At 44.1% G+C, this 19,620-nt stretch overlaps 1 protein-coding gene across 4 annotated transcripts in view; it reads right to left on the bottom strand.

Moving 5' to 3' along the window:
- The window catches only part of LOC147728937 (dual oxidase 1-like), a 992,769-nt gene that overhangs the window by 322,697 nt on the left and 650,452 nt on the right, over window positions 1-19,620 (bottom strand). For all 4 annotated transcript variants that reach the window (XM_086959175.1, XM_086959177.1, XM_086959176.1 and 1 more), the window contains 2 exons: window positions 8,212-8,349; window positions 5,216-5,332 (listed from right to left, as the gene is read on the bottom strand). In XM_086959175.1, the coding sequence (XP_086815301.1) occupies window positions 5,216-5,332; window positions 8,212-8,349 (255 nt within the window). The remainder of the gene's footprint in view (window positions 1-5,215; window positions 5,333-8,211; window positions 8,350-19,620) is intronic.

Here is a 19,620-nt window from a genome sequence, read left to right on the forward strand (position 1 = left end):
AGTTCCAACTGAAGGCTACCAGGATGGGAGTAATCTAGCCTTCACTCACTGATTTATCAGTGTGGTTGGCCTTGTGTGACGAGAATAGTAGACCTTGCGCCTGCATTGAACATAAGCTCAGTTGTTCAAACAGATATGTCGTTGTCCAACATTTTTGAAATTCGAAAAGAGTTTTATTTTCTGCAATGCTAGAATTAGATTTGAGCTTAGAAGTAGCAGAATAAGGTCAGAATTGGTACCGATTAATCACCGCATTCATGTTCGAGCAGTTCTTTTTATACTATGCTTATGGTGAACATTACCATTTTATTTGTCTTCATGTTTTGAGCCTCATTCTCCGGTCTATCTTTTTATGTCTGGAGTTCTCTACCCTACTGCGGAGGCCTCGTAGTCTAAAACTTACTATTAATTTTTAATTTGTGAATAAAAATAAAATAGTAAACTTACCCAATCGAGTCAGTTTACATATGTGAATCAGGCCCTTAAAATGCACCTCTTGTGTTCTAGTGTCCTTGAGCTTGTAATTATTTAATGAGAGCAGTTTTGGGATTCAACTAACTATCCTTGTCTCATGGGATTGATCTTTACTGAAAACATATCGCTCATATATTGCTCAGTGAGTTGTGGAATCACTGCAGTTTAACTGATTTTCTGATTCAAATTGGCACACCGTCTATGGGCCTCTTTACGATGGCGGAAGGCCCACCAGCGACAGCCTGCCGGTGCTGGGCCCTCCGAAATTGTACTGCGGGTTTCCACCCGACAGATTACAACGGTGGGCGGAAACGTGGGGGTCGGAGCAGCCGCATTACTCAGCTGTCGGGATTATGATATCCCTTTCCGCTGGTTGTTTTGCGGTGGTCAACCCGCCACAAAACTGCAGGAGGAAACCGATTTCGGGGCACGCAGCAGACCCTCCTTAATCCCTGGGGCAAGATGGTGCCTGCCACATAGTGCAGGGAAATGTTAAAGGTACATTTTTAGCATTGCGGCATGTGCTGCAGCTAGCAGCACCTTCCACAATGTTAAATGTAGCAGATGCGACCGCTGTGGTGATGGTCGCATCGTAATTGTGTATGTGGGACCGCCGCCTTATAGGTGGGCGTTTCCCATCCCGAGACGATGGCAGACAAACAGAAGTCCGTCCACCATCGTATTTAGGCCCTAAATTGTTGGTGTCTGTGGGTCTAAAAAACTGACATCTGTGTTTCTAGAAAAATATAGAGAATGTATCAACATTTTAATTTAAGTTTACTCCCCATCCTACTGTCGTTTTTCTAATCCATGTAATCATGTAGTCTCATTCTGAACAGAATGGTAGATTAAGCATATAGTCCAGATTCCCTTTATAGCTAACTATAGATGTTTTTTCTCTAGTTATTTCCTTCCAGGACAAAGTACATTTATGGTACTGTGGCGTTTCAGTTGCGATTAGTTGACCAACTTGATAAAACCTAGGCAAAGATGTACTGTGGTGCTCATTGCCAGCACACTAGTAGATAAGGAGATGTAGCACAATGGTTAAACCACCATCTCAGGAACAATTTCATCACCATACAAATCTCGCCAAATAGTTGCTAATGGAATGCTAGATGGTACAAATGAATGAGGTCTCCAAAAAGGGCTTAATGTCTATTCAGTTTATTAACAGCATCTGGCAGGGCACTGTAGCCTATAATGAAGTCTTATAAAGCATTATGAACATTTCTTGATTGTGTTTGATTGCTGGTCCCCGTCTTTGCCCAATTCATAAATGAATTCATCCTTATTGTACTTGTCAAATATCAATTTTCTGGAAAATTATAAAACAATTAATAGCTGGTACCTTGAACAACTTTGTATGACATAAAGCACTACAAAAACCATAATTTCTATTTTTAAGACACCCTAGAAACTTGTATATGTATAGATTTAGTATATTGTTTATCTGTAAAAGCATACAGAGCTATAAGTTGTTTCTTGAGACCCATCCGTTAAGGTAATTTGCCTTTGTCTTTGCTGGCCTTCTTCTGTTTGTCACAAAGTGACAGTTTTGATAATTGTGTCCAATTTCATTGTTTTCTATGGCGTTTCCCTCTACTAAAAGACTCACAGACCTGAAGAAGATATATATTATTGATGAAAAGAAGGTATAAGTGTAAGGAGAAATCCAGCATGTACGTACAAGACTCTTTGAAAGCTGTCAAATATTATGGTAGCCTTACATACCAGAGACATACATTAACAGTGCCTTCACCAGGAGAAGTAAGAACGAGAGGCCTATTTGTTTCAAGGCAGCGTGAGTTGTTCAGCTGCATTATGATTGAATGGAGAAAGAAAGGGCCTGTTTGATATGAATGTGTATAGTATCCATACTTATGGCATATTACCAGAGAGAGCTTTCTTGTGGGTGAAATTTTCCCTGAATCTGGTTATTGAGGTTTAAAATGTACTAAAGAGTTTGTGAGCTGGACATGTGGAAGGGTTCAGGTTGACCGTAATAGCCAGTCAGACTAACTGTTGTGCAGGAGGATCAAGGTTCTCATGGCAGCTATCTTAGTGATGCAGGAAGGGCATGATGAAATCAGACTTGTTTGATAGTTATTAGGTATGCTGCTGCATCTGATGCTAGAAACATACAAAACAGTGATGGATGGAATGCTTGAATTAATCTCAGCCACTGTTATTCACTGGGGGTGCATCCCAATCCATAATTATTACCTGAGTTTGGCCCAGCTATATGCAAATTAGTCATTCCCCTGCTCCAATAGGAACAGTCCAGCACGAACTGCCATTCCAGATCCTACCTGAACCAAAACACAAGCAACCCAGGACCGGTTTCGCCTACATACGAGCTCATCAGCTGGGTACAGCTTGGTTCCAGTGACATAGTGGGCACGGGACACACGTCTGGGCATATCAGTCCCACTTGATTTTTAACAATGTATTTATTTATGTTTTTCCCCTTAATAACATTCAACAAATCGCATACAAGCATATATAAACAAGAGCAGTGAACATGGAAGTAAGGTGACATTTTCACTATCAAAGGAGGTAATATTAGCACAATGCTAACTCCGATAACAGGATTACATAACAGGAATAGGGCTCGCCATTCAGACGTGGTGTCACAGTATTGCTTACGAGTCTTAGGGACTGAAAATTGTTTACTATCTTGAAGGTATGAATGAAGATGTAGATACAACATAGAACAGAACGGACCAGCATGTAGCCATGTAAATGAAGAGAAAATGTTCACTTGTTCCAATGTCAGAGCCTACTTGTCTATCTGGGTTATTATGAAGAAGATAAGCTCTAAATGGTCCCCCTATATCTCTAGGTCTCAAGGCGGGTAGCCCAAAAAACATTCAGAATTTGTGTGTCTCATGTAACTGGTGTCTCCAAGGGGAATGGGAGAGTCAAGAATGGTTTCCCATTGTAGAACAGTTGTAAACTTTTTAATGGACAAATACAGTATAATTCACGATCAGTTTCTCCAAGCACAGCAATACACAATAAGGACCTATATTCAGTCCATCGTCTAGTTGTGTGAGGCCCAGACACTGCACGGGAAAGGTTGGGGTTGTCCAGCACATCACACTGCCATGTCTCGCCAGATGGCCAGGCTGTACTACGCAGCCATTCCACACCGGCCTTGTGCACTCCGTCTGTACATGGGGCCAGCTATTATGTAGATTAGTTGGAAGTTGGGGTTCAGGGGCTCTTCCAAGATAGGCCTGTCTGACTTGCCAGTAGGTAAGTGAGTCAGCCTCAGGCTGTCCAGCAGCCCCTGTCTCGGCCGGGCTCCGAAGTCTGACTTTCTGAGTAGGCTGCGAGTAGGTAAATTGGTGAGATTTGACACAGCTCTACAGGTCCTACTCCCCCGCCTCCCAATTCTGCACGTTCCGGCTCCTCTCACCAAATATTAAAATCAACTTTGGTCACGTGGATCATCATCCCGCTACTGATGATGTTCTTTGCTGTATGAAACTCCGCTCTAGTCCACCAACTTGGTTGTTTGAGTGGCCACACTCTCATGATGATATTGAATAATTACATTAAAAAGAATATCCCTAAAACTTCAAATTTATTTCAAAATAGATACCATTTGATAACTTATGCTGCAGATTTTAGATTCAAACCAACAACAAAATAGAGTTTGAGATGAATAACAAGTAAATGTGGTCACTAGTTGGTGTGAAATGTTACTGTATTCTAATGTTAATCAATATTTATTTAATTATGTTTGTACTAACTTTATACATAAATAGTGGTGCATTCTTTTACGATATTTAATAAAGTTGAAAACTAAAATCTTACCAGAATTACCCATTAGTGATCACAAACCAAAATATTGCCAATTTCATGTATCCATTTCTATTGTGAAAGGAATCAAGATACTATTTTTTCAAGGTCCAAGGCAATTCTTCTGTCAAGACAGAATCAATTCATTAATGGCACATACCAGCATCTAAACTGGTGGAATGTTATGTTCAATACTTATTGCTCTGGAGTTCCACAGGAAAAAAAACCCATTAAAATCACTTCTACATGTAGTTCTAGAAAAATATAGCTATCACTCTACTTACATTCAGGATCAAATTTATATACCAATAAAGGATTTATCTTAAGACTCCTACATACAGTAAAGGGAAAGACAGATGTCTCAAACTAATTAAAGCCCTAGTCTTTAGCAGCTCACTAGTTGTGGGGGTGGTAATGCTAAGTGAATTATTCCAAATTATTCATGACCAAAGCCAATTCCTAGGTCATGTGTCACACAATAAATTTCAAATGCTTTACACAAGTCACTTCAAATACGGTAGCTGAAACTCTTGCACATCTAGATTTCCTCAAGACTGTTTAAAGCTTTAGTACGTCAAATAGAGTGCAGTTTAAGGAATGATTTTAGTAAGAGTGTGGTTGACTAATCTGTGAGATACAAGTCAAGAACTAAGCATACATTTTGTGGAGTTTGTCCAGTTTACCCCACTCTGATCTATTTTACTTGAGATACTGCACTAGATTTCCATTATCAATGTTGCTGTGCCCCCATGACAAGTTACAATGCAGTACAGTAGTCCTCTTGATTCTAAACAAAACATCGGTGGAATATTTGCTACTAACTCTATCTCCAAATTGTAGGCAACGCATAGGTGAGCAGTTACTAGACACATTTCTTTGTCATGAAGTGCTTTCTATCTCCACTCCCTGACAGTGCAACCCGTCTCTTTACCTTCCACCCCTTCAGCAAACTCCTCCTTCCTTTCAGTGGCATGGCTCTGTTTCTTCTGTATTTTCTTGAAGTCTTTCTTCCGAGACTGAGCAACAGCTAGAGCGATGAAGAAAGTGACTACAGGGGTAGAAAATTGGAGAAGAACATCAGGAGCGAACATCAGGAGCGAGTCACAAACAATTAAAACATGTAATCAAACGAAGAGAATTTAATCTTCTTTGATCTTTCGCAGTAAAATATATATTCTGAAACTCGTAAACACATAAGTTCGAATGCTGGAGTCAATATAAGGGCAGGATAAAAGCCAAGATCAACGTTGGGCCGCCACGTTCTTGTGCGGTGTCAGCTCGTGTCTCCGATTGTCAACCAGCAGCCCACCTACACATCTGAGGGACAGAGACGAGGGAAAAGATAAGAGTATGAACAAAGATTTGGAAAAAAGGGTATATATGACGAGTTGAGGGGAGGACAGACAAGCAATTCGAAGCTGTCCCATTTCTGGTCTAACCAGGTCTCTGGTCTTGGTTTTCCTTTGTATTTTTGGGATTTGCAGTGTTGCATTTGTATCTATGCATGTGGCATTTGTTGTACAAAATGAAAGTCAACAATACTGTCAACTGTGACTACAGGGGTAGCGAAGTCCTGAAAGTGGAAGTGGACCATTACTTTGTCATGCTGTACCATTCTTTAAAGAGGTGTCACTTTCTTCACTAAATTGTAATTTCCAGTTATAATTGCAAATCTACGGGTTCAAAACAAAATATGAAAATAGAACACACTTGTTGGACATGGCCCTTCTTAGGGGGATTTCCCTAAAACTTTATGCTTTTTGTTCTCCTGGTTTTTGCCAACTCTCTTTCTCTGACCTTAGGAGTCTGGGTACTTTCCCACTGTACTGCAGCAGGAAAGTGCACCTGCCCTTCCGGCACATGCAAGTATAGGGTGCTTACTTGATTAGTTTAGGTGTTGTATCTGTGAGTGCCTTGTTACAAGGTTCACCACATACCCAGGGCAGGTTCGACACTGGCTAATAGGAGGATGCCGCACTAATTGTGCAACCCACCTGAATAGCCTGTCAAAAATATCTCATGATCCGACTTACTACATATTTAACCCTGAGGGGCCGGTCACTACCACCAAACTGTGGTGGGTTAATGGCTGGGTAGGTACATCGGCGTAGGCACTGCCTGGGTAGGGATGAACCCCCATGTGAGTTTTCCCTACCTAGGGGGTAGGCTCTCCTGTGGAATACAACCCGGGCATGGCAGATTCTCCTGTGAGGGCCTAGGGCCTGGGGCACTTTCCCACTGAAAGCGCAATGTGAAAGTGGATGCGCTCACCTGAGGCTTCAAAAGCATCAGTCAGGTCTGCCTTGGTTGGCTCGTTGGTTCGCACTCGCACCGATGAAGTTTCAAGTGTACGCACTTGTACCAATGGTGTCTTTGAATAAGTGTCCAGCCTGCCATTGCAGGCTGGTGTGCACTCAGCACAGTGGGATTGCTAAACATGAGTTCAGCCTGCCATTGCAGGCTATGTTGCGCACCTGCACTGGTGGTGTCCTCAATATGTGTCCAGCCTGTCATTGCAGGCTGGTGGGCGCCTTGCACCGATGGTGCTCCTAAATATGTGTCCGGGGTGCCATTGCAGGTTGGTGTGCGCTATGCACCGATGGTGCGCTTAAATCCGTGTCCAGTATACCACTGCAGGCTGATGCGCATAATAGCATTTACTCAGACTGGCATGTTAAAGTCACTGGCCATCCTGGGAAGACCTTTCACTTCCACCAAGTACCCCGAGGGTATGTCTCAAAGGGTGAAGTGAGTAGTAGGTGAAAGACAGGGCAGGTAAACATGTGTGTACTCTGCCCAGGCAATGAGGATTACCCATGATTGTTTTTACTACCTTTAGGGTTTGCTCTTCCCATAGGCTAAAATGGGGAAATTGTAGAAAGCCCTTCAGGCTACAATAGTGGGTTGCAGTTGAGCAACCTCATGATGTTTCCTTTCATTGGATTTGCAGCAACAGCCACTCGCCAATGGTAAAGGTTGTTGAAATACGCGTAGAAATGCCACTACTAGAAAGTGATACCAAAGTGAGAAAGTGGGCATTTCTGTTATCTACAAATCTGTGTATGTCTTGATGATTGGCTCCAGTCCACACTGGAGGTTGGGGGAGCAGATCTGGGCAATCCCCAGCAACAGCTTTAAATCACGGGGCTTGCAGAGAGAACGACAGACCTCTGTCATCTGCAGGGTCGGCTGTAGAAATTGGAGGAAGAGGTTTTGACACTTGCCACTGGAGCCAGATCATGGCCCCACTAAAGATAAAGATCTGCATTCAATGTCCTCATGGCATACAGGGTTGAAATGTAGTGGAGACAACTGTGGTTCAAAGGGAAGCCCTTTGAACTACCCCAACTTCAAAGCACAATCCGGTATACCTCAACACGGGGTGAGATACGCTGGTGGGGATGAGGGACCAGAGAACCTGGATCTATGTGGTGCACATTACCAGAGGACTCTGTTGTGCACAAGGAGGATTACTGCAACTGAAAGGGACCGTGTGCCTTTCATGAATTGTGACAGGCCTGGGTCGACTACATGCTGCTCTGTGACATCCTGAAGTGTGATCTTCAAGGGCTTGTTGAGCTTTCCCCCGGTGCTTTCAAAGGTCTCGGGGACATCAAATATCTCCTAAGAAGTACCCACACCATCTACATGGGACACCTGAAGCGCAGTGCCCTCTCAGGTGCCCTGGTGATTCCTCACAGTGCATCATACCATGTAATGTTACTTCATATGAAGTCATTCCCTGTGATAGTGACACCACTTTCAGAGACATGCTATTCCCTATCCCCGCATCCCAAGATCCTGCCCTCTGTCAGCAATGTCTAAAGAATCCTCTTCAGCAGTCCTACTAGACTTGCAAAAGTACCACATGGTAAAACCCGTAGTGTTTTTATAAGAAAAACTGACAAATTTAAAATATCTTCTAACCTAGAGGCAGAGAGCAGAGGGCAACGATAAGGATTCCATATTTGATCCAGCTTCCCTTGAAGTAGTCGGTGACAGTGAGTGGCACACATCTGGGAAGATGCTCCTCTGTGATCTGCTGTGGCTGAGGACAGGGATCACCTGCAGAGAAGGGAGGCAGAAAGAAAATCACATTAGAGCTGTTTTGAAATTAGAGTTACCGGAGATCAATATTTTACATTTATTTAAAAAGTATTTTATAATAACGCCCCCACAACTTGCCATTTGTTTAACCATTTATTTAGAATATACGTCACTATTTTTTGTACTTTGGAATAGCTCTGTAAAGTAGAATGAAGGGGTTGAATCACAAAAAATGAGTGAAACTGGTGCTTGCATTGCAATATGCCTATGATCTGCATAGATAAACATCTTTTTATTGACACTCATTTGAGAGTGAAAACTATGACTTTAGTAGGTCATCTAGCCTACATCTGCAAGCTTCAAACGCTTGACCGTGGACTGCCTGCAAAGCAGGCAACCTCAGATGCAGTGCTTTGGTTTAGCCTGAATGTTCAATTAAGCATTTTTTTTATTTCACGAATAAAAGTATTTCCAAGTCAAGCAAGTCATTGCACGTGTCCTTGATTTATGTTTCTTTGCTGCATATTTACAACCTCAGCTATAGCGTTTTACTATAGGCAATTGATCAACATTTCAAAAAGATACTTCAAATGTTTGTGAATACTGAAATAATTGTGACATTGGGCCTCATTACGATGGTGGTTAGACCAAATTTCGGGCACAGGACCATCCGACAAGGAGTCAGCAGTTCCAATAGCCCAATTACGATGCAACCATTGTGGCAGAGGTCGTAAAATGCGGTTTACCATTGCAGCTTGAGCAGCCGCCCAAGAAAGGTGCCACTGCACAAGCCACAATGGTAAAGAGCATTATTCAAACATTCATACCCAGTGTGCCAGGCACCATGTTGTGCCTGGCATATGGTGCATGGATGTTTTTGAGCGCATTACAGGTGCCCCCAGAGACACTCTTGGAAAGCAGGCTAATAGTAGTGGTAAATATGCCTTTACCACTAGCAATAAGACCACTAACACAATATAGGGCTCCCAATAGGTTTTAGAAAATGATTCCCATGCTCAACCCTTGGTAGCGTGGCTGCGAGAAGGCAGGCTTAACGTCAAAGACAGGTATGTAAGAATTTAAAAACAGCAATTCAGTAAATAATTAAGACACAACCCATATTAAAAATCCAACACCAATTTATAAAAATAGGAAATATTTTTAAAATGACACCACAGTGGAAAAAATCAAATGTAGGGAACCAGAGATATAATTTTTTCAAAGATGTAGCACTATATTGCGCACAGAACCATAAAGTGCCTATTGGGACACCTGGTCACAATAGACCAAGACAAAGTCAAAGTTTAAGGTCGAACGCGATAGAGCTCTGCGCCGCTACCCCACACTGTAGGTCTCGGCAACATTTTTACCTTCTGACCTAGAAACTTTTCTGGAGCTTTTCTTCCCAGGGCCCCTCGAAGCTCTCTGCCAGTCTGGATTTGGTGAGGGTTTTCCGGCTTGCCTTGCGACAAGCTCCCAGTCAAACGTATTGAAGTCAGAGCTCTGGAGTTTTCTAGCAACACCAACCAGTGATCCAGGCCAGCAGTCAGTTGAAGGTGAGTGGCTTGACTCTCACGGTTGGTCCCGGTCACCTTCTCTACATTTTACAAAGCTTTTTCTCACTGGATCTCTCGATGATCTTCACCAGGCCAGATTCGGTGAGGGTTCGCCGGCTTGGGTTTCCACCAACTCCTGGTCAAACTCTGGAAGTTGGACCTCTGGAGCTTTACAGCTGGAACACAGGCCAGCTCATGGTTGAGAGCCACCGGCTTGGCAGGCCAGGTTGAGTCAGTCGACTTATGGAGCTTTTTTCTAAAGTTGCTCAAAACTTCTTTAACTTCTTACTTTGACGTTCCCAAAGTGTCCAAAACTTACTGCAAGGATCTGAAAGCTTTCCTTAAAAGTTTGGGACATTAATTCCCACAATCCAGTTGGACAAAACCCTACAAATTCATTGGCTGTACTCCAGTCTAGGGATTCCTGGTGGTGATGGTACAGGTGCGCTCTGTTAACCTGTAGCTTGCAGGGAGTCCACTTTTTAGTCCTTTTGAAGCAGGTTTGATCCAGTGGGTTGTAGTTCCAGGTAGTGCAGCAAGTGCAGTCAGTCAGAGTGCAGGGCCTGGTTGATGCAAGTCAAATTTCCAGTATGGACCCTTCTTCTTTTCTAGTTTCAAACAACAGATCTGAGAGTCACTGCCACTCTCAGAAACGTATTCATTGTTGTCAGGGGTAACCCAGGAGGGCACTTCTGCCCAATGAGGTGCAGGATAACACCAAGGAGCATGAACATTTCCTCCAAAGTGTGGCACAATGGTCTCATAGAAAGCAATATTTCTCCAAGATCTGCCTAAACCAACCTCCAGGATGGCTAATCTACATATTCCCCCCCCCCCCCTGCCTCAGGCTGTTCCTTCCTTAAGCCTACCATATGGCTGGGTTCAAAGAGTAGGGGTGTAAATTAAACTGGTTTCTCCAGCCTACCTCATCCTTTTTTTAAGATTATTGTTTACAACCCCTCCCCCTGGCTCTGGCATTCCAATGGATCAGAAACGGCTCCTCTCATAATAGCTCTGCAACCCCAGTAACTACCTATCACTTCTTCAAAGCAGCCTGGTTAATCCACTTAACTCTGACCAATCAGGACAGATCACTGGAAGGCTTAAGTTTGGTTTACAGACAAGAAAGTCTTTTAATTTCTTGTCTATAATTTTTAGGATAAATTCAACAATAGTATATTGTTGGGTTTATCAATACCATTCCAGTGATCCCTTGAAGGATATTTTTTGGATTCTCCTAGGGTGAATTATTACAGAATAACTTTGTGCCATGTTAACCTATGTGGCTGGGTATATAGAATAAGGAAATTGGGGGTTTTCAAGATCAGGACTTATAACAATTCTTAATAAGGAGCCTGCCTAGATCTATGGGACCCAACTCCCCTGGGATACCATGGGGAGACTTTAGGGTTCTGAATATGTGAAGATATATTGCAGATCATCTGACCATAGTCCTCCTAGCACAAAAGTCGGTATTAAGAAGAACTTTACTACAATGTGGGGAGTGAAATATGCAATTTCACTAAACCAAAGGCATATAAAACTTAATTTATAAGGGTCCTCCTTATAAATACCTGAACCCTTCCCTCCACTGGGACACCTAGAGGAGACCCTGGGGATACCTAACATGCCAAAACAGTGTAGTTTATTGATTTTTGAGTGATCCAAACACCAAAGTCAAGTTTGGGCACAATTTGCATTGTAAAAGCAGTCCAGCAAAACAGGGCTGCTTTTAAATTGATCTCAGGCAGTGCACACATGCAAGTGCATAAAGGACTGCTTGCCTCTAAACTGCCATGCCATATGATATACTTGGGACTTAAATGTAGTTTTGATCTCTCTGCCTAATCATGTACATGCACTAGGAGGACTTGCCAATCATAGGGGTACCTTAACCCATAGTGTACCCTAGTGAATGTAGGTGTTTTCACTGTATTCTAAGTGTCTTTTCAGCATAGAGCTGGCCCTACGTCTGGTTAGGCAGAGCCCTGGGGCAGGCAGAGTCAGTTATCACCAGTGCCTGTCAGCAAAAACTAGGGATGCCCATGGCACATAGTGGAGGCCCACAGGAATGGGGGCCCTGCTAGATGCCACCAAAGTCTCCTTCGACAGCCTTTCCATGTTGGTCGGCCCACCCTTGAGAGGCTGTCTTGATTGTAGGACTTACTATCTGGCCAATGCCCTGATGGTCTCCTTGAGCCTGTTGGAAACATCGGCACGTCCCTCTGACCTCTCCAGTCCAACCAACTGCATCATAATGCAACGGTCAGACCACTATGCTGGATGGTAGAGTGACCACCACCAACAGCATGTTGGTGGTGGTCCCACAACATCATAATTAGGCCCTTAGTGTGTGGACCATATTAAGAATATCTCTGCATCCATGACTCACTTGAAAACATCCATTTTGCTGCATACAAATACCCTTACTACTCTGGTAAAGTGTTCCACCTTTCGGATATTCCACTTTGGTAATAGCCAGTTTGATTGGCATGAAAAATCCATTAAGCATGTCTGAATTTATCATTTACGATCGCAGATGACACAAAGATAAGAGCAAACCGTTTTGAGAACAGCCCTAAGAAATCGAATTTGACAAACTTCCATACATAATTTGCCGTTGCCATTGAAGTAGAGTCAAGAGACTTCTAACGCGTCTGGCAGTGAATGGCAGTAATATTCTACGACGTCTTTTACATCTGTGTGCAGCCTTCCTGATTAAATAAAGAAGGAATCAAACCTACCTGGTGTGGCTCTTTCATAACAGCCAACTCTTATTGGTTTGGATTAAAGTGGCCAGCTCCGGTCGCGGAAGAAGCCCAGCTGCGAGCGCAGCGTTCTTAAGGTGAGGCCAACCTGACGTCACCGTAAAGGGAGGCAGTCTAATGTGACTTTTATCGTTTGCACCACAGGACGGACTCACTTGAGGTTATTGTGTGCAACTACGAAGACCAAAAGGCCTGAGAAGTGGCCACGCCTATATATATATATATATAGGCGTGTGTATGTGTGTGTATATATTAGGGTTCATTTAATGCTAGGTAAAGAAAACACATTTACCATCATTATCTTGGTTTAAAAAAAAAATCGGACTTTTAATTTATTGTATTGTGATCAATTCTAAATCTTAAAATCTCCTGTCAAACATATTATCTATAGGTGTATATAAATATCGAGACACTTCCTCCCCTCCCAATAATTCATGCTTTGGGTCAATTGAGGACGTCAAACGCAAATTGTACAATATCATAGCAGCTGATGTTTCCAGTTCAGCAGTGACAGGAAATCACTCCCATGGTTTTTTATATTAACCTCGGTTTTGTGTTTTTCTTTGATCAGTTTTCATTAGAGAAGCCCCTTGTCGTAATAATCATGAATCATTAGAGAAGGTGCCCAAAGCCTCTCACTGGTCAATGCTTCTTACCAGCAAAGGTAAGACACATTAGCTGAATTTTGTTTTTGTGAAAGCCTATTAAAAACAATGATAGATGAGTTCCAGTAAGTTCCATCTTGAGTTCACTTGATAGATTGTTTAGGAAGATCTAATACTCTCTTTAATATTGCACTATTAAGAATTTTCAGGATAATTTTCTTTGCAGATTTAGAATTGTTGGGCCATATAATGTCTTTGGGGTGAAATTTTAAAGAGTAGCAGAGACAAAGAATAACCCCCATATTTCCTTTAAAACTTTATAAGTGCCTCAGCTGAAACTGATGTACTTACCTTCAACGAATGAAAATGCCATCTGTATTGTTAGCTCTCTGTAGATTAAATCCAGATCTGTTCACTGGGTGTGAGTGTTTGATTGGTTCAGATGGTCCGTCCATCACCACCCCCTTTTGTACCGCTTTGTTCGCCATAAGTTGGCAGGGTATGCTCAGACGTGGGTCCCTTGCTCACTTTGCCACTGGATTCAAGCAAGCCTGGCTGAAGACAGCTGTAATGCCAGAAACCGGTCCTAGGAAGCTTTTTTTTTCTTTTCTTTTTTTTGTATTGTCCTCATCTCTACCATGGCTGCAAATTACTGTATTGTTGAACAAGGAAGAAAGGCGTATAGTGGTACAGCCGTGCTGCCTCAATCAAAAACTGGTGTGTGTAGTAAGATTTATGGAGCGACCCCAACCCATCAGCTACGACTTATACCATACCAATATTGGCGCCTTGTTATCCAATTACACCATTGCTTTGGCCACCATCGTGCCGAGGGGGAGGCAAAGTGGCTAAGCACAGAGATTGTACCAAGGCTAGGTAATCGTCGGACCTAGGAAAAAAAAAAAAACCCAGTACAACTAGTTGGACCAGTCGAGCAGATGCCAGAAAGCTCTCTTTTCTGGTTTACCAGCCCTGGCGAGGTCTAGTTTCGATATTTGAAGTATTGATACACACCAGTCGTGTAGAGATGGAGAAGCGGCCTCCTTCCATCGTTTACAGATTTCTCTGCGCGCCACCAGAATGGAATAGAACAAAAGATTTTTGGCTGGGCTTCGGTTCTGATCCACTACACCGAAGATTACAAGGCGAAGGTCAATCACGACTGTAAAGCCCAGGGAGGATGTAAGTTTACTGCTTATGGAGTCCCAAAAAGACGACAAATGAGGACACTCAAAAAACATATGCGCATCAGAGTCAAATACTAGACTACACTAAGCGCAGGCCACCGGGCCGCCTGTGGAGAACTTAGACAACCTCTGTGGAGAATAGTATGCCCTGTGCAGGGTAAATAGATGGTTTCTGGGGAGCCAAGCTGGTTTAACTAGGTCCCACAAAACATTACAAGATGCTAGCCATAAGTCGTTCACATTCAGGCTAGGCATCAAGGAACCCCACAGCAGCTCGATGGGAATTCCCCATCAATCTCTTCCAGGATTAAATTATACCATAAAGAAACTTCTTTTGTTACAGATGGTTTATTCAGTAAGAGAGATTCCAGTTGGCTGCCTCCCCCTAGCGGCGAGTTATTACGACAAGGGGTTTGGGCAGAAAAAGGCTTGAGTCCAACTTGATATTTGGAGATAATTAAATCTTGAAAAATTGGGACCTACTTTACTCACTAGATATTCCCATGGAAGCAAAGACCCTTCCACAAATAAGTCTCCCCATGTAGATATTCCAGCCTTCATTAATGGAATTGCTAGTGTATCCCTCAGCCAACCTGGAGCGGCGGGGAGATCCCATATGGGTGTTCTGCTAGAATAGTATCCCAATTTTATAGAAGATCTGATATTAAACCAAGTTCTTGCTAGGCTCTGCAGTACCTTAAGTTTGACCTTCTTAAAGTATTTGGGGTTGCCAAACTTAAACAGAAAACCCGACTGCCCAACTTCTTCGCCCTCCAACAAGGCCGAAAACATCTTCCCTACACCCTGATCTGTTGGCATTTTTAACAGCATGCGTGCGTGTGATAATTGATATGCCCACGCATATATCTACGGGTCTGGACCTTCCAGACCGCCCTTCTCCCTACGCCGCCTGATTTTCTTCCAAGCTATCCTTACATTTTTTTTTCCAGATGAATGAAGAAATATCCCCCTGTAGCTTAGCCAACATAGATGTATCAAAATACAATGGGATTGTGTTAAATAAAAAAGATAACTTAGGTAAAATGGACATTTTCACCAGATTTGCATGACCCAGGACCATCAGGGGTAGGTGCCCCCAGGAACCCATTAACTTTCGACACTCTTTAGTGCCTATAGAGAATTAGTAGAAGCAATCAGATTAATATCTTTAGCAATTTTTAACCCCAGATATCTCAAGTTTGTGCTAAGTTGCTCATTGAATCCTGTTCCGTCACTATTCCACACCATTATCTTGGTCTTTGAAGAATTTACCTCATACCCTGAGACTTTCCCGAATTCCAGGGCTAGCTTAATGGCTGCAGGAAATGTGGTGCTGATCTCTGAAGTCAGAATCATGACATCGTCCGCATATAGGGCCACCCTCTTTTCACACTCTCTATACTTAAATGGCTTGATGGTGTTGTTATCTCGTAATTTTTGAGCAAATGGCTCAATATAGAGATCAAAAAGCAGCAGGGATAGAGGGCAGCCCTGTCGTGTTCCTCTTGTGACATTAAAGGGTTCGGACAGACCTCCATTAACCAGAAGAGATGCGGACGGACTATGGTACAAAAGTTTCACCGCTCTGCAAAAGCCCTCACCCACGTTGAACTTAGCCAAGGCCCCCGACAGGTACAACCAATTGACCCTGTCGAAGGCATTGGTGGCATCCAACTTGAGGATAGCGAGAGGCATTGAATTGGTGGTCGCCATGTCTATGGTTCCTATTAATTCAAAAGTTAATTCAAAGAGCTGGAGACCCTTGACAAAGCCCTTCTGGTTGGGATGTAAAATATCAGGAGCAACCTGACCCAATCACCTAGCCAAGAGTGTTGCAAAGATTTTATAGTCGGCGTTGATAATTGATATGGGACGGTATGAACCGCAATCAGTGGCAGCCTTACCCGGTTTCAGAATCAGTGTAATAGATGCGTTATTCCAGGATTTTGGGGGAAGAACCCCCTCCTGCAATATTTGATTAAAAAACACAGAAAGGAAGGGAGATATTTCTTATGCCAGATTTTTATAGATTTCGGATGGCAAGCCATCAAGGCCTGCAGCCTTGCCCCCCTTGCTACCGTGTATCGCTGTCACTACTTCTTCTTCTGTAATCGCCTTATCTAGAAAGGCGCTTTGTTCTGGGGATAGTGATGGTAGGGAGATGCCATTCAGCCACTGACCTATACTTCCAGGGGAGATGTTCTTATCCTCCTGATATATATTCTAAAAGAATTCTTTGAAGGCTAATCTAATTTCTACGTCAGATGAAACGGTCCCTACACTAATTGTAATTGAATCAATGTTGTTGCGCGCCAGATCAGTTCTAGACGTCCAGGCCAGCAATTTGCCGGCCCCTTCTCCAAATTAGAAATGAGCTAGTTTACTAGCTTCCCATTTCTGAAGGATGCGCTGATTTAAAACCGAGGCCAATTGCCCATTGAGTTCCAGCAGTTTCTCCTGTTTGGCTAATAAAAATAGGTTAGGAGCATTACTGCAGGTATCTAATTCAGCTTGTAACATTAAAGCTCCCTTGAGCAGTTGGCTGACGAGCCTGGGATCCTGCACCTACGCGCCTGAATGGTACTAAACCTGGCAGATATTTGGCAGCCCTCGGCAACCCCAGAACACGGCCTATCCCTGCTGATGAGGGGTGATAACCCGAAACACGTGTCCTGGGATGGCGAAGACAGCGAAGATAGCAGAAGATCGAAAGATGATGCATCGCGAACATGTTACTACATTAACCAGAGTCCTTAGGGGCGACACCGCCGGTGTGTGAGTAGTGTGCGACCCCACCCCCATTTGTAACATTAAAGCTCATTTGAGCAGTTGGCTGAAGAGCCTGGGATCCCGCACCTACGCGCCTGAGTGGTACTACACCTGGCAGATATTTGGCAGTCATCGGCAACTCCAGAACACGGCCTATCCCTGCTGACGAGGGGTGATACCCCGAAACGCGTGTCCAGGGATGGCGAAGACAGCGAAGATAGCAGAAAATCGAAAGATGATGCATCGCGAACACGTTACTACATAAACCAGAGTCCTTTGGGGTGACACCGCTGGTGTGTGAGTAGTGTGCGACCTCACCCCCATTTGTAACATTAAAGCTCCCTTGAGCAGTTGGCTGACGAGCCTGGGATCCCGCACCTATGCGCCTGAGTGGTACTAAACCTGGCAGATATTTGGCAGCCATCGGCAACCCTAGAACATTGCCTATCCCTGCTGACGAGGGATGGAACCCTCGGAAACTCTATTCAGAGCTAAATTAAAAACCCAACTCTTCCCGCAATAATTCCTTTTTGGTCTGTCTTTCCCGGTTCCTTTCCCATGAGAGTTGTCTGTCAGCAGTTAGCGCGGGGATACACAGTTTTGTGCAGCCATGCGCTCTACAAATGTCCTATTATTATTATTATTATTAACACGTGTCCAGGGATGGCGAAGACAGCGAAGATAGCAGAAGATCGAAAGATGATGCATCGCGAACACGTTACTACATTAACCAGAGTCCTTAGGGGCGACACCGCCGGTGTGTGAGTAGTGTGCAACCCCACCCCCATTTGTAACATTAAAGCTCCCTTGAGCAGTTGGCTGACGAGCCTGGGATCCCGCACCTACGCGCCAGAGTGGTACTAAACCTGGCAGATATTTGGCAGCCATCGGCAACCCCAGAACACGGCCTATCCCTGCTGACGAGGGGTGATACCCCGAAACACGTGTTCAGGGATGGCGAAGACAGCGAAGATAGCAGAAGATCGAAAGATGATGCATCACAAACACGTTACATTAACCAGAGTCCTTAGGGGGCGACACCACCGGTGTGTGAGTAGTGTGCGACCCCACCCCCATTTGTAACATTAAAGCTCCCTTGAGCAGTTGGCTGACGAGCCTGGGATCCCGCACCTACGCGCCTGAGTGGTACTAAACCTGGCAGATATTTGGCAGCCATCGGCAACCCAAGAACACGACCTATCCCTGCTGACGAGGGGTGATACCCCGAAACACGTGTCCAGGGATGGCGAAGACAGCGAAGATAGCAGAAGATCGAAAGATGATGCATCGCGAACACGTTACTACATTAACCAGAGTCCTTAGGGGCGACACCGCCGGTGTGTGAGTAGTGTGCGACCCCACCCCCATTTGTAACATTAAAGCTCCCTTGAGCAGTTGGCTGACGAGCCTGGGATCCCGCACCTACGCGCCTGAGTGGTACTAAACCTGGCAGATATTTGGCAGCCATCGGCAACCCCAGAACACGGCCTAACTGACGAGGGGTGATACCCCGAAACACGTGTCCAGAGATGGCGAAGACAGCGAAGATAGCAGAAGATAGAAAGATGATGCATCGCGAACACGTTACTACATTAACCAGAGTCCTTAGGGGCGACACCGCCGGTGTGTGAGTAGTGTGCGACCCCACCCCCATTTGTAACATTAAAGCTCCCTTTAGCAGTTGGCTGACCAGCCTGGGATCCCGCACCTACACGCCTGAGTGGTACTAAACCTGGCAGATATTTGGCAACCATCAACAACCCCAGAACACGGCCTATCCCTGCTGACGAGGGGTGATACCCCAAAACACGTGTCCAGGGATGGCGAAGACAGCGCAGAAAGCAGAAGATCGAAAGATGATGCATCGCGAACACGTTACTACATTAACCAGAGTCCTTAGGGGCGACACCGCCGGTGTGTGAGTAGTGTGCAACCCCACCCCCATATCTAATTCAGCTTGTGTTGTTAAAAGGTTAGCCTCAATAGACGCAACTTCTTGCGTATACTGCCTCCTGCGAAAGACAATCTTGTTCTTGATGGCTCCGAGCAAGAAGCACTTAAAGGCATCCCACACGATGCTAGACCCTGCGGTGCCGATATTAATTCGCATAAATTCATGTGCCTCTGATTTGAGATACGAGACATCGTCCAATGATGAAAGGAAGGACCGATCAAAGGACCATGATCTATTCAGGGGTTGCATAATGCCGGCGAGATCTAAAGATACCGAAGAGTGGTCTGACAGGTGTGAGGGTAAGTAACTTACTTTATTTACAGAATCTACCAAGTTGCGACTTATTAAGAAAAATTCAATCCTGGATTGGTGATGATATTTAAAATTCCGAAACGAGAATCCAGGTTGCTGACCTGCCCTTGACCTCCAGATGTCTATATAGCCATATTG

The sequence above is a fragment of the Lissotriton vulgaris genome, chromosome 2_2 (assembly GCF_964263255.1).
Source record: "Lissotriton vulgaris chromosome 2_2, aLisVul1.2, whole genome shotgun sequence".
Lineage (NCBI taxonomy): Eukaryota > Metazoa > Chordata > Amphibia > Caudata > Salamandridae > Lissotriton > Lissotriton vulgaris.